General features: G+C 40.9%; 1 protein-coding gene across 2 annotated transcripts in view; it reads right to left on the bottom strand.

Moving 5' to 3' along the window:
* Positions 1 to 694: 694 nt before the first annotated feature.
* The window catches only part of evi5l (ecotropic viral integration site 5 like), a 35,762-nt gene continuing 9,932 nt past the window's right edge, over positions 695 to 26,524 (bottom strand). The window contains exons 2-20 of one of the 2 annotated variants that reach the window (XM_071505750.1): positions 25,178 to 25,572; positions 22,583 to 22,772; positions 21,413 to 21,637; positions 20,155 to 20,229; positions 19,739 to 19,864; positions 19,418 to 19,561; positions 19,219 to 19,308; positions 17,790 to 17,887; positions 17,376 to 17,436; positions 17,109 to 17,162; positions 16,442 to 16,474; positions 15,293 to 15,433; positions 12,061 to 12,177; positions 11,101 to 11,241; positions 10,841 to 11,017; positions 10,257 to 10,403; positions 9,840 to 9,935; positions 9,434 to 9,529; positions 695 to 5,474 (exon numbers count right to left, since the gene is read on the bottom strand). In XM_071505750.1, the coding sequence (XP_071361851.1) occupies positions 5,157 to 5,474; positions 9,434 to 9,529; positions 9,840 to 9,935; positions 10,257 to 10,403; positions 10,841 to 11,017; positions 11,101 to 11,241; positions 12,061 to 12,177; positions 15,293 to 15,433; positions 16,442 to 16,474; positions 17,109 to 17,162; positions 17,376 to 17,436; positions 17,790 to 17,887; positions 19,219 to 19,308; positions 19,418 to 19,561; positions 19,739 to 19,864; positions 20,155 to 20,229; positions 21,413 to 21,637; positions 22,583 to 22,772; positions 25,178 to 25,419 (2,571 nt within the window). In that variant the 5' untranslated portion in view covers positions 25,420 to 25,572 and the 3' untranslated portion in view covers positions 695 to 5,156. The remainder of the gene's footprint in view (positions 5,475 to 9,433; positions 9,530 to 9,839; positions 9,936 to 10,256; positions 10,404 to 10,840; positions 11,018 to 11,100; positions 11,242 to 12,060; positions 12,178 to 15,292; positions 15,434 to 16,441; positions 16,475 to 17,108; positions 17,163 to 17,375; positions 17,437 to 17,789; positions 17,888 to 19,218; positions 19,309 to 19,417; positions 19,562 to 19,738; positions 19,865 to 20,154; positions 20,230 to 21,412; positions 21,638 to 22,582; positions 22,773 to 25,177; positions 25,573 to 26,524) is intronic. The other variant, XM_071505751.1, reaches the window with a different exon arrangement.

Genomic DNA, 26,524 nt, shown 5'->3' with positions numbered 1-26,524 from the left:
TTGAGTCTGAAGTTCGTATAAGCTCTGGATCATTATCTGGAGCTGCATGAAATTGTACAAAGTCATAGATCTTTTTACATCAAGGTCCAAACATTACTTCCTGAGATATTGATGAAAATGCTGAAAAAGAAAAAAATTTCTTGCTATGTTAAGACAAGTGATAAAGAAAAAAAGAAAATTCCTGGATGCGCCCCTTTGGCACCAAATTTGAATAAGTTGTTCCCTGGCTCACGCCCCATCCCTCCACCACGTTTGGCAAACTGGTTCAGTACTTTTTGTTTAATCCTGCTGAGAAACAAACAGACAGACAGACAGACATGGGTGAAAACATAACCACCTTGGTGGAGGTAATTATAATTTTTTAAACATTATTTTACATCATAAACAGCATTTAAACAGACAAATCCACCACAGTTTATGTTGCCTCTTTCACTATTCAGTCTAAACAAGTTATATATTAGCAAGCAAACGTTTGCTTTGTGTGTTAGTTCATTTAAACCTGGCAGTTACTGGGTCTAAATATACAGTAACAACTAATTTAATTCAGTGATAACTCAGCTGAAGAGCTGGTGGAACCTGCTCCTGGTCAACATGGACCTGGGGGAAGGAAGAGCAGAATCCATAGAATGCAGCTTAAAAAGCTTTGAGTAAATATGATCCACTCCGTAATAAACAACAGCAACACAATCAGGCCTTTGCAAAGGTGCAATGTCAAAGTTTATTTTGTATCATTCATAGGATACAGAACACTGAAATGTATTTTTCCCCATCATACTGGAATTTATATAATCTTTACTGTCATTTAATATATTTGACAACAACATCAGTTGAACTGCAAGAGAGAAAGAGAGAGGGTGGACAAGGTTCCTGGGTATGATGCTGTGGATATCAAACAGCTGTCACATACAGCACATAAATCTGAGAACCCAACACCAGACCGACCAGGACGAGGACTGTCTGTACGGAAAAGCTCTCATCGTCGCGCTGTTGCTTTTCCCGCTTTAAATCAGGGAAAACATGTGGTGGGCGTCCCAGGCTCAACACAATAAATCCAGAGCAACACAGTGTGGTGACTTTTCAATCCACGCAAAATTTATTTTATATTACATGGCTGTTTAATATAGGGCTGTAGTGGCTGACTTGTTGATGAAACCCTTGTTAAACATACATGGAGTCATTTAGCATAGTGTGTAAATCTACCTACTTTTATGGCACATTATGATGTTTCATCATTATCATCTCATGTAATGCTGTTAGCAGGAGAAAACAAAATACTAATGGTAATTATAAAAATAATATTAAGGATGACAGCTAGTACCATATTCAAAAGTAATTTACAAACATATCAAAATGTTTCATCACAGTAGATAGAGTTGTATTCAGACAGTGGTGAGAACAGAGCACCATCACTGAACAGCAGTGTACAGATGTGTTTATGTGTTGGAGGACACTAAGCCCTGATCTGGGTCCAGATTAGTTTTAATTTCAGAGAGGAAACTCAGTCCTGAATGAAAGCTGACTGCAAACAGTACAAGTAGAGTCTGACTGAAGTCTAAGATGAAACATTTAAATTAAGATTTCAGTTGTGGTAGATTTGGGAAGAAGCTGTAGTTACTGGTGGTAACGCAAACACGTTTTAATAATACAGGTTAAATTTGAAACATGATTTGAAGGGTTAATCTGTCAGAAAAGCAACAGAAGAGGAGCAATTTGTGCATCTTTTACAGTGCAGCCAAACAAATAATGAGAGGATTTATTACCTCAATATTTTAACCAAGAAGACTTAAGAAAACAGTCACCAATTGTCCGGTTTCAATCCAAACCTGGTGCGAATTTTTGCAGAATTCCCAGAAAATGTTAAGAGAGAAAGAAATTTAATGCTGTCATTCTCTAGTTAGGTGCCATTAAACCATTGCAGAGGAGGGTGCAACAAGATGATATTATTAAAAGAGCACTAGTCAAACCTAAGATGATGAGAAACTAAAAAATTAGGAGACTGTTACGTTTCTCATATTAATACTTGAAACAAACGTAAATGTTTTGTTACATCGTTTCTCACAGTTTTAGGTGAAATTACAGAATTAATTTGGATTCTCTTTTGCTGATTTTCTGGGAATTTGGTTAAATTTTGCACCACATTTGGAAGGAAACCTGGTTATTTTTAACTGTTATCAAAAACTGGGTTTGATACAATAAAGTGACCAATTCAGCCAGGTATGACCCAAGGGCTTCAATCTCATGCTCAGAGCTGAGCCCGGTCTACATTCTTCTGTACAAACCAGAAGGAACTGAACTGAAACTGTCTGTACAACACTGATATGGTCTGAAGATATCTAAACACTGATTACAGTGTGGAGATTTCAGTTGCTACACCCACCAATGACCACTAAAAAGCTGTTATTTGCAACAGTTTGGTGGGCAAACCAACATCCTCTTCAGTTTTAAGATAGCCATTACTGGAAAATCCAATTTCCTTATTTCTGAGAGGATGGTAATAAAGCTCTGCTTTGCCATCTTTTCATTTGTTTTGCACACAAATGCTAGAAAGTGGGGGGCATAAATTGGGCAATTAGAGCATTTACAGAAAATCTTTTAACATCAGTCTAAGGAATAATGGCGCACAACACAATGTCAGGATGGTTCATCTCGGAGTGAAGTACTAAGATCACGTCAAGGTTCCTCCGAGGAGCTGAATATAATAAAGAATGAAGAATGATCCCACCATGAATCCACTGATCCACACCATCTCTCGCTACTTAATGTCATGAGCAGAGAGTTTCTCTTTCTCTGTAGTGCAAAAAGCAGAGATCATTGCTCTACATATGACACCCTGTCTCACAAACAATACTCTCTTCCTCTCACCGCCTTCAGTAAGACATGCCTGACAGTGATACAGCTTTAAATCTTATCTATAGACTTTTGTTCCTGTCACACTGTATATTTCAGACTCTCCATTCATTTTACACCTTTTTCTACACAGAATATATTAATGTTTGATATGTAAAATATTTTCCACCCACACACTCTCCAGTTATGATGACGGCCTTTTTGTTGGCATCCTTACAATATGAACTGCTCCCTCCACTTTCATTGGCCCACATGCTGCAGGTGTAGCTGTCAGAAAGTGATTATGCACATGACCCGCTGATTCCAGATCAGCGCCGTTACCTGGATCTTTCTTTTTGCTTGTACAGGACGCTGACAATTGAAGGAATAGTCTGACATTTTGGGAAATAAGCTTATTCGCTCAGATGAAAGGACTGATACCACTGCCATGTCTGTCTGTTAACGGTGAAGCTAAACCTGGGTGGTGGTTAGCTTAGCTTAGCTTAGCTTAGCATAGCATAAAGACTAGAAACAGTGCTTCTAAAGCTCATTAGTGAACACACGTCTCATTTGTTTAAAGTGACTAAAAACACTAACTTTTCAATGAGGAAATACATTTTACAAATTAAAATTAAATTAATAAGCAATAAAAAGCAGCCTTGATCTATTCAGTACTCTCTGGGTTTTACTGGCTGTTACAGCTACACTTGGTCTGGTATGACCAGTAGCTTATGTTGGCTAATGTTAGCTAGATATTGTTATGTAACTGACATTACTGAGATATTTTTCTTTTTGCTTGTGCCAGTGTTACTCTATGTTTTAGCATTTACCGCTAAACTACTTGTCACCACACTTCAGCAAAACTTACATCGTCTTGCTTTCAAAAAAATGTAACTGTACAAGACAAGTTGGGGTGGGTGGATAATGTGCTGGATGTTTTTCTTGACTGTGTGCAGGAAGTCACCAGAATAAAAGCAGTAGCCGGGCTCATCTTTTAACTCTCAGGCAGACGGCGAATAAACATATTTTCCAAAATGTCAACCACGACTCGCACATAGACAGCGATAGTGTGAAGATAACCACACGGTTCCCATCATAAGTAAATGTTGAGAAGCTCCAGGGAGGAAAATCACATTAAACTGTTCACAAAGATCAAAGGAAAAACCAACAGAAAGAACAAAATGGAAGAATTAAAATTCAAAATCATAGCAGCATGTTTTCCGTCTCTGAAACACTGAGTGTCACAGTAAACCTGCAACAGACGACTTGTTGGCACAAAGGACGCTGTAGAAAGTTTGGCCTCTGTCAGTACCTCTACGCTCCTATAGTTTTTTATAGATATATAAAAATAAAAAAAATAAATCAAAATAAATAACAACATATAAATAAGTTAAAAACAAAAGATTTGGCAACATTGAGTATCTTCCTTCATTTTTTTGTGGGTTATGATGGATACGTTTTGACATGAGCTGTTGCATTGTTATCTGCAAACCACAGACACAGACAACACACACGTTTAGTATGTTAAAGTGTTCATGAATCACTTATGGATGCCACCTTGTGATAAACCTACAGTTTGATGTGTTCATGTTCCTACACTGCACCTTTCCGTCTCATACTCATCACCATGTTGAGTTTCCTTTTGTGAATGGATGGCTGATAGAGGGTTTGTTTCTTTTCTGAAGGCAGTGCAGATGGATGTGTGTCTTCCTAAAGAAAGCCATAAAAAGAAGGGAAAAAGAGGATAAAGATGTATTTAACTCTGAACCAATCAGGAAGGAGAGTCATATAAGGGTAGACACATCATAGAGTCTGTCAGGTGTCTGTCATTCAGTTTGCAGGGAGAGGGAGGCGTTGTTTCCTTTCTGTCTACCCATGTTTCGCTCCTCGTCACGGTCACAGATTCAGGTCCCATGGCTGATCTCAAGCGGCGAGCAGCAACAGTCTTTATGGTCCAGAGTCAGTTTGTTTGTGTGTCATATGTTTGTGTTTGGATGGATATGTATTTTGACGGACAGTTTCTGGCGCAGTTACACGTGGGAACAAGGAGAGAGGCTTTATATGACCTCTTTGAGAGGGAATGGACAGTGTGGGGAACAAGGCGGTGGAGGCATTAACAGGGGCGGAGACTACACGTAGTGATGATCAAAAGAGGTCCAATCAATGCCATTATGTCTGCATCAAGTAAAAGGTAAACACTGGAAAAGCCGAGGAGGAGGACTGGATTGGATAATGCAGTCCTGGTTTACAGTAGCAGTCCTGTCCTGTAGAGCTCCAGCGTCTCTTTAGGTCAAACAAATCCAATGGACTCTTTGCACCCCCTCCAGGTCTCAGTTATCCAGACCCTCTGCACACACCATGCTGCCGTACAGCTGCTGTGGGTCCGGGTGTGTCCGCATGCGCTCCTCCGCCTCGCTGTCTGTGCTGCCCTCGCTGTCGAGGCGAGCAGATGGGTGACACGGACCCGACAGGGGGGGGTAGAGGGCATTGGGAGGCAGGGGGCTGGGGAGGAGGTCCTCGTCTGAGCTCAGGTAGTCTCCCTCAGCGGAGGCGGGGCTGGCCAGGCAGAGGTCCTGGTAGTTGGTACTTATGCCTCCACTGCTGACCCTGGAGCTGGGGGCCGCCTTCTGTCCTCGCAACTGCCTGATCTGATCACAGAGAAGAGGGTTTTATTTTGGTGGGTCCTACAGGTTGGTTTTGTCTATGTTTCATTTCTGGGCTTGGATTTTAAAGGTTGACATTATTGTGTATTTTTGCGTCAATAAATCCCAAGAAAAAAAAACCAAACAAACAGTCTGCTCACTACCTTCTTCTTCGCCTGGTCCATTCATTCCCACTGAAGATGCAAATCTTTAAAAATGGCTCGCACATACAGAGCTTCATTTTTCATTTTCATGTTTTCAGAAAAACAGTGGGGTGCTGTAGTTTTTAGCAAATGTTACTCAAACAGTAGAAAATTGTGACTTTCTTGGGGACTAGTTTCAACAGTGGATTAATACAAAGTTGGTGCTCTAGTGAGTATTTTCAACAGCAAGATGGTGCATGTGTGGTTGACTCAAAATTAAATACAGTGCCCATGATCACTGCAGTGAAGACACACGTCAGCCAGTACAGTGTGGCTCCGTCACGACACAAATATTTCATCATGTTTAGCGACTAGAGTTGCTGCCTTCAAGTTGCAGGTTATATCCACGTCTGTCCAGATTCATATAATATATGTAATGAATACTACAAGGAGTTTAATGAAAGGAATTAAGTAGTAGTGTTTTGGCTAAAATGCTCTAATTCCTTATATGTGTTGTAGCCATGACGGTAGACAAGGCATCAAATATGGATGCTGCTGCAAAGAAGCAAATTCTAAAAAGTGGATGCTTCACACACACATCTTCAACCCCGGAGCACAGAGGACCCACACTCACCTCACCTCACCTCACTCACCACAGTTTCAAGATGGGCACCAGCTCTGTATCAGACCAGATGTGAAATATAGAGTCTCCATCTCCCCTTCCTCAGTTACAGAATTGAATAATGGCTAGAAAAGTTTTTTTTTTCCCCCGGAATCATTTAATTTGCAAGTACGACGATGATGATGATGATGATTCCTTGTTTCCATAGAAACTCAACAGTACATAAGCATATCTATGCAGTATGTGAGGTAAGGTAAAAGTAGAACCCAGCTCCTCACACCTTTCTGTTCATGTTTTGAAACTGAGCTAGAAACTAGTTGCGAGAATTCGAGGATTGGCAGTATGAATTATTTTCAATATTAAAAATAACGAAAAGCTACGTGAATTGAGCAAAATCTGTTTGTAAGTTTTTGCGAAAGCATTAAATGTCAGGTGCTGGGAACGGGCTGTTGGGTATGAAGAAAAAAAAAAAAACCAAAAAAAAAGTGAAACCCACTGACCTGTATCCTGCCTACCATTTAGAGGTTGTGCAATTAGGGCATTTAGGCCTTTACAGCTAAATCAGAGCACTGGAGGTTTCCCACATGACTGTGATGTCAGACGGGAGAAACAAATAAAAAAACAAACCTGGACAACATGAAAAAAATAAAAAAAGATGTGTGTACATGTTTCTCATATCCAGCTTTCAGGTTGCGGTGGCTGCTCTTGCCTGACAGTTTACTCACACATGCATGCTTTTCACGTGTTAGCCTTGCATGTCCCACAGTGACTCATGACAAATCTCAGAGGTTTTTGTTTTCCCCCTATCATACACTCGGGCGAGCTGCAGGGCGGGGGCAGGGGGAAACCAGTGGTTAACCAATGGAAATGTTTTGACTGTGTGTGACTGTTCTTCAAGCTACAGCAAATTAAAGAACACAGGCCAGACTTTTTGGATTATTTCCTTTTTTTTTTGCAATTATGAACAAATAATTAATATGAAAATAACAGAGAACTGTCAAAATGCTAAATGCAAATTACTAAATGAATGTCAAGCTGAATCCACATAAATAACGTGCAGTATAAATGTGTGTGTGTAAAATCATCCCAGCTGATTTATATCAAATCTATCATTATGTATCAGGACAGTCAATATGTCTCATAATCATCAGGTGATTGCGTATAGCAGCATACTGAGATTTTTCTAAATGGTTCATTGCTTCCTCATATGTACTCACGCAAGTTTCGGTCTCATTTCTAAAACCCACTGCTTTGATAAAAACCAAAAAAGGTGGGGAGAGGAAAAGAAAAGAGAGGAGAGGAGCGGTAAAGAGCAGGGCAGTCTCATCACACCCCCTCACTCAAAACAGTTCCCTCGTAGTCACGCACTGCCACTCTCTGGATGAACAAACCCTGACTCGTATGTTGGGTGAGAACTTTGTGTCTCCAAAACAGAGTAAGAGAGACCTTCAGAAACAGAGAGAGGTCATTGAATTTTTTCAGACCACAAGTAGCTGCCAAGTAAAATTAAAACATAGAATTCAGCCAAACTAAAGTGATACTTTCGGTACTTTTTTTTTTTTTTTTTTTTTTTTTTTTTTTTTTAAAACCCACAGCGAGTTCTGTACACCGTTGAGTGAACTGTGCGCAGAAGCCACACAGCTGTGGGTTCATCTATGACAGAAAAAAAAAATCTGACTGTTACGCACTCATTCTTTTGAAACTCACTCATCTTTCAGAATTAAAGTTCACTGAGAACCAAATGGTGAGAATACAACTGATGGGGAAGAGCAGTGGTCTTATTACAAGAAAGACACTGATACGACTGTGAGTGTGTCATGGTGAGAGTGGTGTCTGGAGGCTGCATGTAGACGAAAAAACATCTCTTTATTATTAACTACCTGCTTGTCAGCTATATTATTGTTAATATAGTGATTTATTACACTAATAAATCACAGTCACATTCATTTTAAAACATGAGTAACTGCTGTAATAGAGTAACTGAGTAATGAGTAACTGGTAGAAATAGACGACAGGCTTCAAATGGGTTGAACCTGCTGACGGCTGTTTCAGCTGGCTGGAGAAACAGCTGACCAATCACATCTTAGGGGGCACTGATGGAGGAGATGTCATATTGCTACATCGCCACCTAACTCCATTCACAGCAAGCAGCCGTACAAGTTATAGCACACAGACTAACCTCTTCTATTCACCTTTTATTGACAGATTTCTTTGATTAATGTAAAAAAAACGTTAGGTCAACTCATCCTAGCAACTGTGACCACATTTTCCTTGTTAATTAAAAATTACTAATATAGACAGTATTTTAATACAGCTGAATAAGGAATGGTGACCACAAAGAAGGTCATTTTAAGGCTGTGGGAGTCGGATGCTGTACCTCAGTTAAAGACCTGGTTACCTGAGCTCACTGTTAGATCACACATGGAGAAAGTTTGAAATAAATCTTCTGATACGGCAGCATTCATGACGTCTCTGCCACTAAGGCTACTTTCAGATTACATCCCTGTTTATCCAGAGTCATATAAATTATGAACCATTTGTGTGAAATTGTGTCATAATTGCAGTGTGAAGTCTTGAGTAATGGCTAAAACGTTTGTGAGGTCACACTGACCTTGACCTTTGACCTCTGACCATCAAAATCTAATTATTTCATCCTTGAGTCCAAGTGAACGTTTGTTCCAAATTAGAAGAAACTCTCTCAAGACATTAATGGAGATAGTGTGTCCACATGGCCAAAATCATGTTTTGTGAGGTCACTGTGACCTTGATCTTTGACCTTTTACCACCAAAGTCTAAAGAATTCGTCCTCCCGCCTACATGCTAACAATAAATTAGCCAACATCAACACAGTGTCAGGCTGCATCAAGTCAAGTATCAAGGCTCCTGACAGAATACATCAAGAGCAGAGCTGCAATTATTGATTATCTATGTAACTATTGTTCTGTTTAACCCACAATTTTGTCATAGTTTACACATTTTTATAGTCATATCTATAAAACAAAGTAAGCAAATCCTTGTATTTGAGAGGCTGGGACCGGGGGTTATCTGGAACTTTTTACCTGATAAACGACTTCAAGTGATTTTCACAATATCAGTTGATTAGTTAATCAGCTTTCAGTTCCAGGAGGGACAGTAATGATGAAATCTTGTAAACTTTGTACTTTTTGCTTGAAATGTGTGTGTGTGTGTGTGTGTCCAACCTCGTTCTTGAGCTCAGCGATCTGGTCCCGGAGCTGGGTGATGTACTGTCTGGAGTCTGAGTGGTTCAGCTGGCCCTGGATCAGCCCTTCCTCCTTCTGAAAAACACATTTGACACACGCAAGTTCAAGGTCAGAGTCTCTTCACAAGTAAAACAGTCAGTTCATGAACAGATCTGAACGTCTACATCATGATGTGCAGATCGGCTCCGATGTCATTTGAATCTGCGTATTTACACAAACATTCCACCCCCCACCCATCCGAGCACATCATTTTCCATGATTTAGAGACCTGCACCCAATCACACATTATTATCCCTCAGTGGGATATTCTGTGTGATGATATGATGACGTATTACACTGAAGGAGGCTGGTTTTAAATAACACAGCCACATATATAAACACACACCTGTATCTCGAGTTCAGCGATCTTCTGCCTGAGTTCGGCCACGGCAGCCATACTGTCTGCTTCCCTCAGTCGCACGGCCATCACCTCCTCTTTACTCTACATGTGGATTTAAGGACAGAAGGAGACAGATGATGACATTTCAAGCTCAACACTGCGGTTGATAAACTGATTTCAGTGATAGGAATCCCAGAATTCATAGCCAGAATCTGCCCATTTCTCATCTATTTTCTGCTGTTTTCTTGCTGTTTGTCCGTCTGTTTTAATGTCTCATTACTTTATGTGCAAATCTTTTATGTTTCATTAAACTGGATAAAGAAACTGTTGCTCTTCAAATCAATCATCCCCTCTCTCGCGTCCCCCGTCTTTCCAACTCTTTTTGCTCCTCCCTCTCTCTCTCTCTCTCCTCTCCATCCAGACCTTGCAGTCGGACTCTGCCTGCTTCCTTTTCATCTCATTGAGTTGGGTCTGCAGAGCTTTGTTCTGATTGGCCAGCATCTGGAGCCGGTCCTGCAGGGCAGAGCGTTCCTGCTCGTGGCGACCAATCAGCTTGCTGTGGATCTGGTTCTAGAGTGAAGGAAGTCAAAGGTGAGAGGGTGAGAGGATGAGTAGAGCTCAAACAAATGTTTTCCTGATTAACTAATGAATCGTTCAGTCTGTGAAATCATGCCAATGCCGATCAGAACCTCACAGACACCTTGAAATGACTCTTTTTGTCCAGTCAGCAACTCAGTCAGTCCAGTCAGTTCATCTTACCATCAAAGTTGTTTATTTATCTGTCAGTTTTCTTATTGATTATTTGACTAATGGCTTTAGCAGCAGAGAGAAGAAAAACATATGATATGTAATTTATTATTATTATTTGCAGCATTATCCTGATGATCTGATTTTATGGAATGCTTGAAACAAATTAAACAGCACTGACTTTTGCACCAGATATCTGTGGAAGTGAGAAAAGGACTTGACTGTTTCTATGACTGACTGACAGTGTGTGGCTGTCTGACCTGGCTCTCCAGCTGCAGGGCTTTTAGTTTGACCTCTCGGAGCTCAGCCTGAGCCTGAGCCTCCCTCAGTCTGACCGTCATCAGTTTGTCCTGCAGCTCGTTCATGGCGTTCTTCTTCGGGGACTCCTTCCAGTGGCCGCCCCCACCACCAGTGCCACTGCCCCGGGACATGTGATGCTGCAGAAACAGAGCGAACAGGTGTAAATCTCCTGCCGCTGCACATGAACATTCATGCGCAGGCACAGGTTTGTGTGCGTTACCTGCCAGCGCTGGTTGAGCTCGGTGACAGCTTCCTGCATCTCTCTGAAGGAGCGCAGCGTCTCCAGCTCCCTCAGCTTCATCTGCTTCACCTCCTCCTGCAGAGCTGCCATGTTGTTCTCATCGGGCAAGCAACTGCTTCTCTGGATGGACAAACATTTCATGATCACGGTTTAGCAAGACGTACCTGGTCCACAGCCTTGCTACCTGAGGTCTTTCACACAATGCATTTTGGAAAGTAGACATACAGTAACTTTTATTTATGAGAAAACTAAACAGTGCTCCGTTAAGGGTATTTTAAAGATATTTGACCTGCAAAGCACTACTATGTTCAATCATCTTAGTTTAGTGTGTTAGCATGCTGGCATTTCATCAAACGGCATAATGTTCATTTTGCAGGTATTTTGTTGACATCACGGTGACACTAAAGTTATTACAATTCATCCTGAAGGGGACATGAAAGTCTATACAATATTTCATGGCAATTTATTAAACAGTTGTGGAGATATTTCACTCAAATCCACTAATGTTGATGCTGCTAGATGAAAAGTTAGGGGGTCACCAGAGTCTGTAGGATTCATGGAGATATTTCAGCTGGGAACAGAGCAGTGCAACAGCGAGCCTGAAAAGTTCTAGGAATATTAAAAAAAAACCAAAACTGTCTGACATTGAGACATATTTGCCTTTTCTAACTTTCAGGTTTACATAGCACTAAAAACAAGCCCCTAAATTATCAAAATGAGGAAGAGGTGTTGTGTCCTAACACCTCAAGAAGTAAAACTGAAAGCTTGAAACCTCAAACATGTCTCTTTGATTCTCTGGATTAACACTTTTACTATTTAGTTTACGGTAAAATAATCTTTAACACATTCACAGGTCCACGCCTGCTGTCTCTGCTCATTGTTCACACCCTGTTTTCTCTCACACACTGAAATGTGCTGTAGGTCTGTGTGCCCGCCCACCTTCTCCAGGTCGAGCACCTTGTCTTGCATCTCCTTCAGCGCTCCGAGCAGCTCCGCCTCTCGCAGTCTGGACTGCTCCAGCTGGGTCTGGAGACTGCTCACAAACTGCTCTGTGTACTGAAACAAACATCACTTGACGTCAGCTTTCTTGAGACTGTGTTACTGTAAAAACATTTACTAACTACAGAGAACATTAGTCACTTTAACAGTGGAATCAGAAGACCTTGTTTGGGTCAGTTTTATTGTCACATGCAGACTTGTTGATGGGTTTGTCATGACTAGTCATTCAGCTCAGCTAGGTTTACCAAAGTGTTTCAATGGGTGTGAAGTTTTCCACAATGTGGTGCTTCTATTTCTCTTTTTCTTTCTGTTTCTTTTCTGCTGCTGGGAAATCTGCAGATGAAATATTCACACAGTCATGGAAATCTTGCGCATGCCCTTCAATTTATTTTTTTTCTGAGAGCTAACGTTGTAATCAATACGGAGAACACGTTTTCTGCACAGAAAGTGCATTTGTGGAAGTCAGCAGGAAATTTGCAGAAATACATTTGATTCCTTGGCTGCAGCCACAAAGCAACCAAGAGTTATTGCATTATTGCTCATTTCAGTAAGACATAAATCAAGAGCATCAGTTGCAAGATGCCACTTTATCCCCTGATCATTATTACCTGCAGCTAGTCTGCCTATGGCAACAAAACAAACTGTTATATGCTTTTATATTATTATATTTTGTCTGAAGTTCTGTTCCCTGCAGTTAGTACGTGTCTGCAGAGTAGCCCAGCTTCAAAATTGCTGATTGACAAAATGAATTTGTATCAAGTGACACCCTTGCCCTACTGACTCAGAGTCATGTCAGACTATAGAAAGCTACTGTACATTTTCAGGACACCACATCAAAGTGGAACTACAAAGTTATAGGCGTCAGAGCAACAGAAAAAACACAGACGGCTGAGTGGAAAAATACTTTCCTACGAGACAAAATACAAAAAGGTTGAAATTTGGCAAGTACATAGCGTGAGTAAGAGAGTCTCGATTTGTCATTATGGGGATCTCAGTCTTGGTTATCAAAGAGAACTGCAAGTGTCTGGAGGTGTGTGAACTCTGGAGGGTGATGGGTGCCAGCAATCTGAGCAGGAATAAAATCACATGCTACAATGGCCTAAATATCAAATCAAAGGATTGTATTTTTTTTTTTACTTTTTAAGTAACACATCCTGTGCTTGTTCTTCATTCTGTCTGAATGCAAGTTTTAAGAAAAGAGAAGTACAATGTCTGAATTTTGTCACTCACTCATATTGTTACAGAAGACTCTGATTTGCTGAGGTCAATTTTATCTGTAAATGTCTGATATATTCATTTAAAAAAACATTAGTGTATGTAGAAAAATTACAAATAAAATGGTCTTACATTTCTAATCAATTTGACCCCCAAAACCCACAATAAATTATTGTATAGTAGCACCATAAATCATGTACAGGCAGAGAAGATTATTCAGTCTCTGGGACATACAGGAATCTTTCAAAATCCAGTGATGGAGAGAGTTTTCAGATCCTTTACTTTAGCAAAAGCAACGACACTTCAATGTAGAAATACTCCATTACGTGTAAAAATCCTGCATTGAAAATGTGACACAATTATTATTAGCAACTATCAAAAGTGAAAGAAAAACTAGAATTACTGCCTTGTGGTTGTACACCTCAGCCAACCAGTTAAGTTGCAGGAAATATGGTCCTTCCTGAGTAACAGCGTTGAATAAGGGCCAGTAGTGTTTTCACAGAACGTTATGATGTCACGTTGTCATGTGAAGTTGACCTTTGACCATTTCGATCTAAAATGTCATCAGTTCATCACCTTATTGTATTAGACTGTTGTGTTAAACTTTGTCATAATTAGTGCATGAATTCTTGAGTTATGGCCAAAAAAAGTATTTTGTGAGGTCTCAGTGACCTTTGACCACCAAAGTCTGATCAGTTCATCCTTCCAGCCAAATCTGAAGAAATTCACTCAAGGCGTTACGGAGATATTATGTTCATGAGAATGGGAAGTGCAGACGTACAGACATCCTGAGTGTGTCGCTGGTGTGGACGTATTAAAAAAAACAAAACACTGAATACTGGAAGCTTCAAAAAATGTAAGTTTTCAACCTTCAAGGTATTCATCAGGCCTGTCACAGCGCAACACAAACTGCACCCATCGCCTTTCGACTCACTGTGAACACTTTATATTCAGTGGTTATTTTTAACTTCTACTCGAATTAGTTTATCATTGCTTTGCTACAGAAACATTAATTAAACACATCGTAACAGCTGTACTGCAGCTGTATGTCAAACATGAGGCAACATTAATGTCTAACCTGCTCAAACTAGAGGACAGGGGTGGAGCAAAAAAAACAAAAACAAACTTTCATAGAATTGGCATATTAAAAATTTCTGGTGTTGTTGTCAGGGCAAACACACCTCCCCTGTAGCTGGGTTGCAAAACGGATGTTATGTTTTGGTGGTTTGTGTTGCAAAGATTTAAACTTAGAAATTTCCACTGAAGTCTTAAGACAATCAGTGTTGCAAGTAGTTCATTGAAGTCGAACACTGGCTGCTCTAAATCTGATCTGAGCCAAAACAGGTGGTTTGTTTAATCCTTATGAAATGTCAAAACAACAGTTATGATTTATATGGATTAAAGAAACAAGTTAATAACATGGTCATTAGTGAGTTTTGCAGGTGCTGGTTGGTGGATTTTTCTACCTTCGGATAGAGGCAGACGAGATGTTTCCAACGATTTCCAGTCTTTGAGCTAAGCTAAACTAAGTTGACTGGCTGCTGGCTTCATGCTTAAATTCAACCAACAGACATGAGGGTGGATTTAATTTGCTCATCAGAAATAAAAAGAATATAACAGTGTATTTCCCAAAAAGTGCAACTAGTCCTGATTAATTGATTGTGAAATCTGAGAAAATATGGAAAAAAACAATTTTTCAAACTTTTTCACACATTTAGTTTTGTCTTTTTTTTTTTTTTTTTTTTTTTTTTTACAAACTGGTATCAGCTGAGGCAGGATGTGTGATTTTGCACATCAAAGCAGCCCAGATTTTCTAAATCTTGACCTCAAGATGACCTTGTATGATGCAGATTAACTGCTTCTGCCTTGAGAGAAAATGTACTGCATGAATCCCCTATTCTACACCATGTGTACTGCTGTCACAGCGCCTGGGTACAGATTCTGGGTCGGTGTTTACCCTCTGTTGCTGCAGCTCTCTGATGGTGTCCTGCGCTTTCTCCAGGCTCTCGCTGGCTGTGTTGCACTGCTGCCTCACCACCGCCAGCTCCCGCTTGATCACGTAGTTCTCCTCTGCTTCCTGCGCCCTCGTCACCTGACCCTGGAACAGCAGGCCAGAGCAGACAAGGATCCAGATCAGCTGTTGAGTTTTGACTTGGAAATGCAGACTAGTTACCGTTGTAGGGAGGGGGGGAATTCTGGGGGAATATAACATTATTACGCTTAAGGGGAACTTTGTTAAATGGTAGATTATTTTAAAGGAACTGTTCAATATTTAAGAAAACAAGTTTATTCACTTTCTTGCTGAGAGTTAGCTGAGAAAACTAACACCTGACAGCCTGAGTCTGTCTGAAGGCAACAAAATCCATCTACAAGCACCTTTAAAACTCACTAGTTAACAGGTTATATCTTTTTTGTACCCTCTCAAACATTTAAGTGGTAAAAGGCCTGCGGCGGGAAATAGACAGAAATAGTCTAAACTGCCCCAGTAAACCCACAACCTGTCGTTTTATCACTTTGGTTTTTGTACAGATTAAACAGATGTAACATGTTAATTATTGAGCTTTACAGGAGCTAGTAGGTGGATTTTGTTACCTATTGGGTCAAGCCAGGCTCCTCGTTTCCCCTTAATTCCAATCTTTATGCTAAGCTAAGAAAATTGTCTTCTGGTGGAAGTTTTATATTTCACAAACACACATTTCTTCTTCTTCTTATCTAACTCTTTGCAAGAGAGCAAATAAGCATATTTCTCAAAATGTCTCATACATTTTGTCATCATATTGACATTTTGGTAAATTACAGGTATTTATAATGAAAATTTGTAACAGTAACAGTGGTAATAATAAACCTTTACATGCCACATGCAGGGACTGTACAACCTCATATCAAAATTTCCATCATGGATAAATAAAATAACAGTACATGCATTCAGGGATTACAGGATGGCCTTGAGGACTGAACACATATACAACATAACCAGTATTCTCTCATGCACTTTTGGCTGGTTGTTGGTAAGAGGAGGGACATAAGCAGAAAGAGGTGGAGTGGGGGGACGTGAGTAGGGCAGAGAACAGCGAGGTCAGTGGGAAAGTGGTTTACAGTACTCTACCTGTATCAGTCTGTCTGCCAGAGCAGCACTCTCCTACAGCGCAACAGAGGAGGGGAACAAGAGGATGAAAAAAAAGAGAGATGAAGAGAGTGAAAGACAGCGGGACACCAGGGGGGATAAACCACAACAAAACCCAAGAGGAAACTCAAGGAAAAGAAAGAAATGGGATCAAAGATTGAGAAACCAATCGTTCGAAACAAATGTGGGAGTGTAGATGTGATTGTGAAGAGAAAAGAGGCAGCGGTGAGATCACTCAGAAAATAACGCATCGCACAGAGGAGAAGATTAAAACTGGGAGTTTCTCTCAACAGCAGAGTGCTGGTGCAGAGGGAGAAAAACCTCGCGTGCAAATAGGACCAATCACAAGCATCCGAAAGACTCTATATTCTAATCCACACCCACAAACACCCACAAACACACACACACACACACACACACACACACACACACACACACACACTTATAAGAACAAGCTCCTCAGGATACAAGAACCAACACCAGAAAGTGAGCTCACAAATTCAAACCTGCAGCTTTATCTTGTTACAGTATCTGGTCAAAATGTGAAGGGTCCTCTGCTGAGCAATCTGGCTGCTTCATCTCAATGATGCTGCATAAAACCAATTCACATTAGCATCTAGATAAGCTGGATTCAGAACTCATCTCTTACCTTCTCCAGCGTCTCGATCCTCTGCTTCAGCAGCCTGTTTTCTGTGCGTAATCTCTGAGCAGAGAATCAGAGGGGAGAGGTGCTGAGGAGTCATTGTGTCCGGCCTATTCATGTTCATACTGTAACTGTTTAATGTTATATTGACATCATGCATAAAGGCATAAAATAAAAACACTGCTGAGCATATACACACACACACACACACACACACACACACACACACACACACACACACACACACACACACACACACACACACACACACACCTTGATCTCAATTTGCTCCTCCATTTCTTTGTTCTTGATTGTGGTGTATTCTTTCTCGAGTCTGATTAAAAATAAACAAAAGCAGATGATGCAGCATTTGGTTTTACATCGTTTCATGATTAACACAAAGAAAAACCCTTCGTCCTTTGATCGTTGTGCTGCAGGGCTTAAAAAACTAAAATCAGAAGAGGACAGAGCTGGAGAATGTCTCTTCCTGGTGTACCCTCCACTCATCACAATACTTAAAAAAAAAACAAAAAAAAAACAGGCACACATCAAACACCGGATATGAGCATGCATTGCTGTAAAAACCTCAGCATTAGTAAGAGAGAAATACAAAATCCTCCTGGGCGACATAAAGCCCCGTCTAGCCTGAGTCGCACTAGTTGTTAGTTGAGTAATAAGGGCTCTTACTTCTTCATCCTCTTGGGGTTGTATTTGACCTGGTAGGCCCTGAGGATCAGCTTGTCTGGGCAGCTGTCAAACTGGTGGGGGATCACCTTCTGGAAATGCTGGCAGACCCAGAGGGAAACAGACATAAGATTAGAGAGCTGAGGACTGACAAAGACGCTCATTCATATTTGATGAAGAAGCAGAAGGATACTAAGAGTGAACAGGAGCGACGGAGGGTCTCTTTGTGGCGAAGTCAGCAGCTGCTGCATTTTTGGAATAATGAGTGTTATAATTTTCTGTGATTAACATACAATACTCTACATTTATGTTTCAAATATAATTAAAAACTTAAACCAATGATTCACTACATCATTTTAATTGTTACCACTTCAGGCTCTTGATAGATTTATTTTGAGTTACAAATTACTGATTCATAAACTTAGTTGAGACTTAAAGTACAGTATAAGAACAAACATACAGATACAAAACTGGCAAGAGATGAATAAATACATAAATAAAACAGCTGATCAGTATCTGTGAACCCCTTAAGGATTTCATTATGAACTAGGGCTGAATCACTAGTTGATTAATCAATGCAATGTTGGACAGAAAATTAATTATCAGCTAAATCTGATAATCAATTAAGAAAAAGGGGTTTCCACTTCTCTGATGTGAGAATTTGCTCATTTTCTTTGTCGTTCATTATAATAAACTGAATATCTTTAGGTTTTAGACCAAAATAAAATATATTAGCTACACCTATATAAACTAATGCAGTCAAATACAACAGGCTCCTTGATGAAGATGATAATGTTCAGTTGTTACTGAATCTGTTTAAGAGGATGTTGGTTTACTTTAATGGTCATTTTGGAGGCTGTAATTACTGTTGAACTGCACTGGGTTGTACTGTGAGGTGGTTTGTCAGCTTTAATTCATATAAATGGGATTGACAAAATATTAGGAACTCACTAATAATGCACTAGAGCAACACAAATTACAGCTTGCGATATGAGCATTAAAATAAATCAACATCCTCTTAAACAGATTCAATAAAACTGAACATTACAATCCTCATGGGGGAGAGTTTATTACAGGCCTGAAATCAGATGATGATGATTAGATGATTGATTAAAATATACAACTATTATATACATGATATAAGATGTAATTCACCTGTTTGTTGGGATTTTATTAAGGAGCAACGGATACATTTCTTTTCAGTGTTAATTTTCTCCCTTGTGTATCCAGATCATGAAAGAAACATGTAACAGAAACCAAGCTTTACAAATACTGTGTCAAAATCAACATCAGGCTTTTTTTTTTTTTTTTTTTTTTTTTTTTAAAATCATAGCACATCTGTAGTTCAGGGGCTTTGCATGCAAAAGGAAACGTGAAACCTGTGACTCATTTCTGCAGAAAGTGGCATACAGCTGTGGCTCTGGCTGGTTACCTGCGACATGCCCTCCATGTCCAGCTGAATGAGGTCAGTCTGGTTGTACTGCAGGATTGCCAGGCCCACACGGAAGATAATCTCTAAACCCTGCAGACAAGTCATATATTTCATTATATTTGCTTAGTAAACTGGAAAAAAAAGCAGATTAGTAAACAGAATATATACAGTCAAAAGACGTCCTCAAACTTCTTCCTACCTCATACATGAAAATATCAAAGATGCGAGTGGCGACAGGCAGAGGGAGGAAGGTGAGGAAAAGGGTGAGGAACCAGGATGAGGCGTACATGGATGTGTGGAAACTCTGGGACCGGAAATGGACGTTCAGCTCTGGAAGTTGCTCCTGAGGAAACAAAAGAGCACAGTGTTTAAACCTCAAATAACTCAAGCAAACTCAAAAGGCCATGTTCAAAAAGAAAGTGATGTGCTGGAGATATAAATGAATGACTTGCTGCCCCTCTGTGGACAAGTTTCACACTGCAAGCCCCTTGTTGATTGTAGACTCCCGTTCCCTCTTTACCTGAAGCAGATATTCAAACTGGTAGATGCAGAGGCCCAGCTCAGCCATGCTGGGCTTGAACAGCTCCCTCAGACGGTACTCCTGCATCAGACGCACAAAAACACAAAACGCCTCCTCCTCGGGCATCTGGGAGGAGGTGAGATGGGTGAGCCAAGTTCCCTCATTAGTTATAAATCAGACACTGCTTATGTTGAACTGTTTATGACTCTTATATTTCACTGATCACTGGCTGAACCTCCAGTGAAATCCTAATTGCCTTGCAATTTTTCAAAAACTGTTTTTGGTTGTAGTAATTAGAGAAATCTCGTGGGACAGATTATGATGAACCTCGTAACTCCCATGGTGAAGTAATGTACTCAGTCTTTAGGCAGAATATCCTCATTATTGATCATTTCTCTGATATGTTTGATCATTACCTGCATAAGCAGCAATCCAACGATGAATGCGCTGCCTTGGCAGTAGCCCACCTCTCGGTCCACCAGGGAGTATGCCTGAAAAACACACACAGACACACACACACACACATTTTACATTTGCTTTGCTCTGTATTTATATAAAACAGCCCGGATGACTTCTGTAATCCTGACCGAACATTCAGACTGATCAGCAAGCATCAACGTGACACCAGAGGTCCTTTCATTTTCAGAGGAGCTCAGCTACCAGGAAACCTGACTGTTGTGTTGTGTTGTTGTGTGTGACGGTCGACAAGCTTGTTTGCAAATTTCCACATTTCCTTGTTTCCCTACAGATTTACTTTCAGGTACAAAATCACATTAGGAAGATAAGACTCAGCCTGGGAAAATAGAAACGTTAATTCCAACCATTTCCTGTTAATTTCATCTTCTTCTGAATGTTTTCAGGAAAAAAAAAACTCAGACTTGATCGTTTTATTTTCTATTAATACCACGCAGCACTTTCCTGTCATGCTAAAACAAATAATTTTGATGAAATCAAATGTTAAGATTTGCAGCTTTTTATTAAATATGTGGGAGATTTGGGATTTGTCGTCGTCAGCTTGGACTCAGAAAACATGATAGGATTTAAGACAATTAATTGCAAAAATAATTGTCACTGAATATAACTTAAGGAGAAATGCATTTGTGTGTGTGTGTGGGGGCATTTGTTTGCTTTGTGCATGCATGTGAGCATGCAGGCAGCGCAAAACCCATTTCCTGCGCCATTAAAAGCAAGAAAGAAGAAGACTGCGAGCGAGCAAACAAGGCTGTAAACAATGCACGACTGAAAACATAAAAAAAAAAAATTAGCTTACAAATATTTCATGAGGAAGCAAATGCATTTAACATGTTTGTTAGAGCTCAAGGATACACACAATGCATTTGGGTGAGTATCACTGAATTTATACATAACTTTGGTTCCATCTCAGTTCCATTACACTGTCTGCATCTTTAACCCCTTCAACCCCCCTGTCACCAGGACAGCCCGGTGTCATCAGTGTTAACAGCACACTGTCTCTAGCAGAGGAGCAGAGAAATACCTGATCTGGCACTAAATCAACCCGAGTCACTCCGCTAAATGACTTCATAAATAACTAAATAACCTAATTAAAAAAAACATAACCTACAGTAGAAGAAGAATTCTCACTTCTCCACAGATAATAAATATCAAACAGAGAAGTTCGGACCTCGGGGCGATGTGAAATGCCGCAGCGCTCACCTTCATGACATTGAAGAGGACCTCCTGCCCCAGGCTGTCCTGGCCTTTGAAGAACTCGTGCTCAGGGTAGGTGCGGGCGATGTCTCTGCGGATGAGCTTCTCGCAGGGGGAGGACATCTTCAGCAGCTCTGAGTACTGGTTCTTCACCGGCATGTCAGTGGCGTTGCCTAGCAGCTGCCAGACAATGGCCCGGAAATGATGAGGGATGCCCTTCCTGATCAACTCCTAGAGGGCAGGGAGGGAGAGAGGGAGAGAGGGAGAGAGGGAGAGAGAGAGAGGGGGAGAGAGAGAGAGAGAGAGACAGACATTCAAGAGGACTTATGATTAATACCTTGCTCCTTTATGTAGTGAGGATGCAATTTAAAGCATCTCTTGAAGAGCAAAGAGCAGGAAGATAAGAGGAATCAATTATGGAACAATGAATAGCTGCAGTATATTTACAAGCACCATTTAGTATTATTTCATAATTACAGCCACTCAGGACATTATGATGTCTCACTCTTCACAATAATTCTTAACCTTGTGTTTTTCAAAAGCCAGTCTTTGTCATTTTTTGTGTGTCTGTAGAGTTTGCAGGCAGCCAGTGTCATTTTGTTTGTCTGTTCTCTACCATTTTGCCCCGACTTATTTTTGCTGTCCCTTCTCTCATCCATCTTCTCTTCCCCTGGGTTTTGTCTTTTTGTCACAGAGGACACAGAGAGACACAGAGGAAAGGAAGGGGGAGGGGGAGGGGGCTGGGGGGCAGGATGAAGACAGAGGCATAGTGGTGCAGTGCAACTGAAAGACACTGGTGTAATCATATCAAAACTATTTGATTAACACACGGCAGCAGACTCTGGCAGATTGTTAGAGTTTGTCTTCTTAAACTGTTCATTTGTGTGACAACAAACCCTGTGGTCTCAGACAACACTGACACACACATGCACGTAGCTAAAAACAGACCAGTGACAAGTCTGTGTCTGAATATATACGTCCAACCAGCCCCTGCACAAAACGCACAGTGAGTCAGGATTTACAGTGTTTCTGGTCTGTCCATTAAACTTCCTGTGAAACCTGATCCACAGGTTGTAAAAATAAAACGACGAGGCTGATGATTTTTTATTGTGCTCTCATGTTTAATTATATTCAGTGACTCACTCTTTGTGAACAGCTACATGAGAAAATCCCCACCTTCAGGAGTTTGTCCTTCTTGCGTCTCCACTCCTCCCACTCGTTGACGATGCGGCCCCACAGGATCCAGGTGTCCTCCTCCAGGTGTGACAGGTTGGAGGAGGCCGAGGAGCTGGACACCAGAGAGGAGCCGCTGTTGCGCCGCGAGCCGCTCATCGACCGCATGGACTTGGAATCGGCCTCCAGCAACCTGCACGAGGAGACAGTTAATAAGGATAAGATCAAATCACGATTGATTATTTCTGATGGAAGAGGCACATGACCACACGGATCAGTGTGCTTCTCTTACACAAGCTGTTTTATCCTGGTTCCACTTATTATGCTGAAATAAGATCAATCTTCTCACCCAACACTCAAAAAGAAGAAAACAAGCATATTTCCAAAAATTAAAACCTATTCCTTTAAATGTTTTTATTTTTTTAATCCGTGTCCTGTTGAGTCTGAGACGACAGGACAGCAGGAGGCAGAGATGATGTGATTAAAGAGAAAGCTCTTTACCCCCGAGGGCGTCGAGTTCAGTTCTACTTTGACCCCAAATGTCTGACTCCTTTAAGTCACTTGACTCCTAACGTCCTGCAGTTTGACCCTTCTGCTAAAACATCTATCTATCTATCTATCTATCTATCACTGATGCTCTAATGAAAATTATAGGTTATTTGGTTTAGAGACTGATGTGTGCATTTGATGGAGATACATTGAAGCTGGCAAATAATCAGAGGACTGGAAATATTAACATTTGTTTTCAATATGCAAATTATAAAAACTCCTTGTTAATGTTCATCACATTGAGCAGCTGGACAACAAGTCAGGGTGCCCATGACAATTTCAGGTTGTCATCTTTAATACGGCTGAGAGAAAGTGAAATCTTTGCCGTGTTGATTGAGACAGTTAGATTGTACATCACAATTTAAAATGTTGCGTTTGACGTCATTACAGTTATAAATAATATATATAGAGTAATAATAACTGGTATGTATTTAAAAAAAATAATACAATACAGGATGCATTTTTTCTTTTTTGTTTTCAGCATTAAGAGACAACTCCACCTAAACCCCTTTGTAATATACAGCACACCCGTCTCTGTGTTAACTGTTGACTTCGTTGTAATCCTTAAACACCCCCCCCCCCCCCCCCCCCACACACACACACACACACACACACACACACACACACACACACACACACACACACACACAGGTCGTATTTATAAACATCTCCCACATCACTGCTTTCTAATACACTAACCTACATACCCAGTTTTTGTTACCTAGTGTATTTCTTGCAAATATAGGCCATGCAGATTTGTGATTCTGGGTCAAAATGACATTGGCTTGTGGTCATAAAGTGATACTACATGGAAAATCAATTCTGAGTATCAAACTCTCCCCTGGTGGCTGTAAAACGCTTTGTTTCATTGTTTATGGAGCATAGCAGCTGCAGACTGTTTGGATTTGTGATGGTGGGTGGAAAAAATGCATCAGAGCATCCGCAGAAACCTTGTAAACTACCAATTACATAGTTCACGTCTCTGCTATCCATCTGTGTGCTTACTGTTTTTTTCTCAAACAATCATGGGGCTAAATTCATGGGTTCAAGTGTCACTTTAAGCCTCTCAAATACACAGCGATCTCTGATTATAGATGTGCTCCTGAAAGTCTGGGAAAGATTAATTTTAAAGCTCAGTGAAGGAGAGACTTTTTTCTTCAGCTTGGCTTACTTCACTCTGTTCAGCAACACTGTCTTCATTTTCATCAAGTTTTCAAAAGAGGACAGTGACATCAGTTGCTACGTATGACACAATATTTGGCTTAAATATTCGCTGTAAGTGATCATGCTCTGAGATGTTCCTGGGTGAAACTCTAACTTCTAGTTTTCTGATAACTTGTGGCACCACTGTCAGTTTGGTCTCTAGAGATGGTATATTTTTTTTAATCTCTGATCACGAGGTTCTAATTATCTCCCATATTAGACCATCTCATTAATTAGTTGCTGTTTTTTTTACCTTCAACCCTCATTATTTTCTGCACTTTAGCTCCTGCAGCTGAAGTCAAACTTTAAGTTCACTTTTAACTTGACCTATTTGTCTGTCCTTTCATCTACATTCGAGTTTGTGCTTTTTGATCAAGAGATTTTACTTCACACATCAAGCATCTACAGTTCACAGACTTCTCCTGTTCATTGTCGAGGTCTTTGGTTTCCAGATGATTCTCTTATTTTAGGTTTTGGTGTTTTATTCAGCTTTACTGTCCAGGCTGCACCTGTCCTGAGGGGAAACGTTGATTACCTTTGTTAGAAAGTCTGCTTTAGATGATGTATGTGCCAAGATGTTAGAACAAAGACTAACAAAAACATCTCTGTACTGCTGCTTTTTTTTTTGATTTAGGGAAATTTATGCTCCAGTAACTCCGGCCAAACCTCTACGTGTTCCAAATACATTGTTTTGTCCACCTCCTGAAATCGGAATCCAAAGAAGCATTTGTGCTGTGTGGTAATGGAAAACTTCACAACAGTAGCTTAGTGAAGGGTCAACTGACTGAACCTGCTCCTGTTCACGTGAACTCTGGGCCCCACTCAGTCACAGTGAAACTGTCTCACCTGTTCTGTTCCTCCAGTTTGGCCAGCAGCTCCAGTTCATCAGGACTCAGGTTCTCCGAGTCTGCTGGAGACACTGCTGGTGCTGACAGCGCTGCATCATGGGAAGATGAGTCTGGGCTGAGCACCGGGCTGCCTGTGGACGGGGGGTCTGGGTCCATGCCGGGAGGGGAGGAGGGGCACTCTAGCTGAGGGAGAGTCCCACCAGAGCTCTCTCTTTCTGGGCTGCTGCTGGGTAGAGACATGGTGGTGGCGATGGTGTGGGATGGGTGAAGCAGTGCGGGTGTGGTAAGAGGGTCTCCCAGTCTCACTGCTGGTCTCCTGATCAGTGAGCCTTGCTGTCGCCTGATTGGCCAACCGGCTGGCTGTGGAGCCAATATGATCAGAGGTCTTCAAACCTGTGAGGGAAGCAGAATGAAAATGACTGAATGAATGAAATGTGATATATATGTCCTACGTCATACGTGCAGGGTTTTTTTTTTTTTTTTAAACACAAAATACAATTTACAATCTTAATACTATTCACCTGCATGAGCTTCCAAAGGTTGAAGCTGAAACGACACTTTCCTCAAACAGTTTGAACTAAAACTAAACTTTATAGCTGTATTAAGCAACAGCTATGTACACCTTGTAAACTGGTGACTGAGTTTAAAGCAATCAAACTGTTGAATAAATGAAGGAGACTTCATCTTCCTCCCCATGTAGAAAACTCCTGAAGTATTAGGTGGAGCAAAAACCTAAGATGGCTAAATGGGCTGAAGACACAGTCACACTGCTCCAATCCATATTAAGATGCCAATAATGCCGCTCCGCACCCTGGCTCATATAACTGCTCTGAAGGAGTGGCCCTTAGTCACTGTGATGACATCATTCTGTCTGAGAGCATCGTGGTCCGTCACTGCAGACAGACTCTGCTATCAGGGAGCTGTTTGTGCTCACACTTCGACAGACAGCTGCCCAGTGACGCCTCACACTGAAACAATGCTGCTGATGTAAATAAACGGCCCTGACCTGCAGGGACACCCAGAACTTCTGTGCTGCATTATTGTCACCATCGTAAAGAGGAGTGAGGGAACCAACCTGAGCAGGTATCGCTAATGAGCTGACACCCCCCCCCCCCCCCCCCCGTTGTTCAAGTCACACTGTATGACTCTCAAAAGGACTGAGCCTTGGTGACACACCTGTGCAATTCATGTATTCAGACATGGTGCTAAAAAAATTTGAGAGATGAGGCAGGTGTCATGCAGTTTATAAAGAGGTGAGACTGGCTGAGAACAGAAGGGTTAATGCTGCTTCTCCTTCTCATAGAAATCCAGGTGTGATATCACAGCTGGGAAAACGTTTTTTCAG

This window comes from Trachinotus anak, unplaced genomic scaffold (assembly GCF_046630095.1).
Source record: "Trachinotus anak isolate AG129_WGS33_773 ecotype Australia unplaced genomic scaffold, CSIRO_AGI_Tana_v1 ptg000019l, whole genome shotgun sequence".
In the NCBI taxonomy this organism is placed as follows: domain Eukaryota; kingdom Metazoa; phylum Chordata; class Actinopteri; order Carangiformes; family Carangidae; genus Trachinotus; species Trachinotus anak.
The sequence above is the reverse complement of the archived record's forward strand: the minus strand, read 5'-3'. Positions and strand labels throughout refer to the sequence as shown.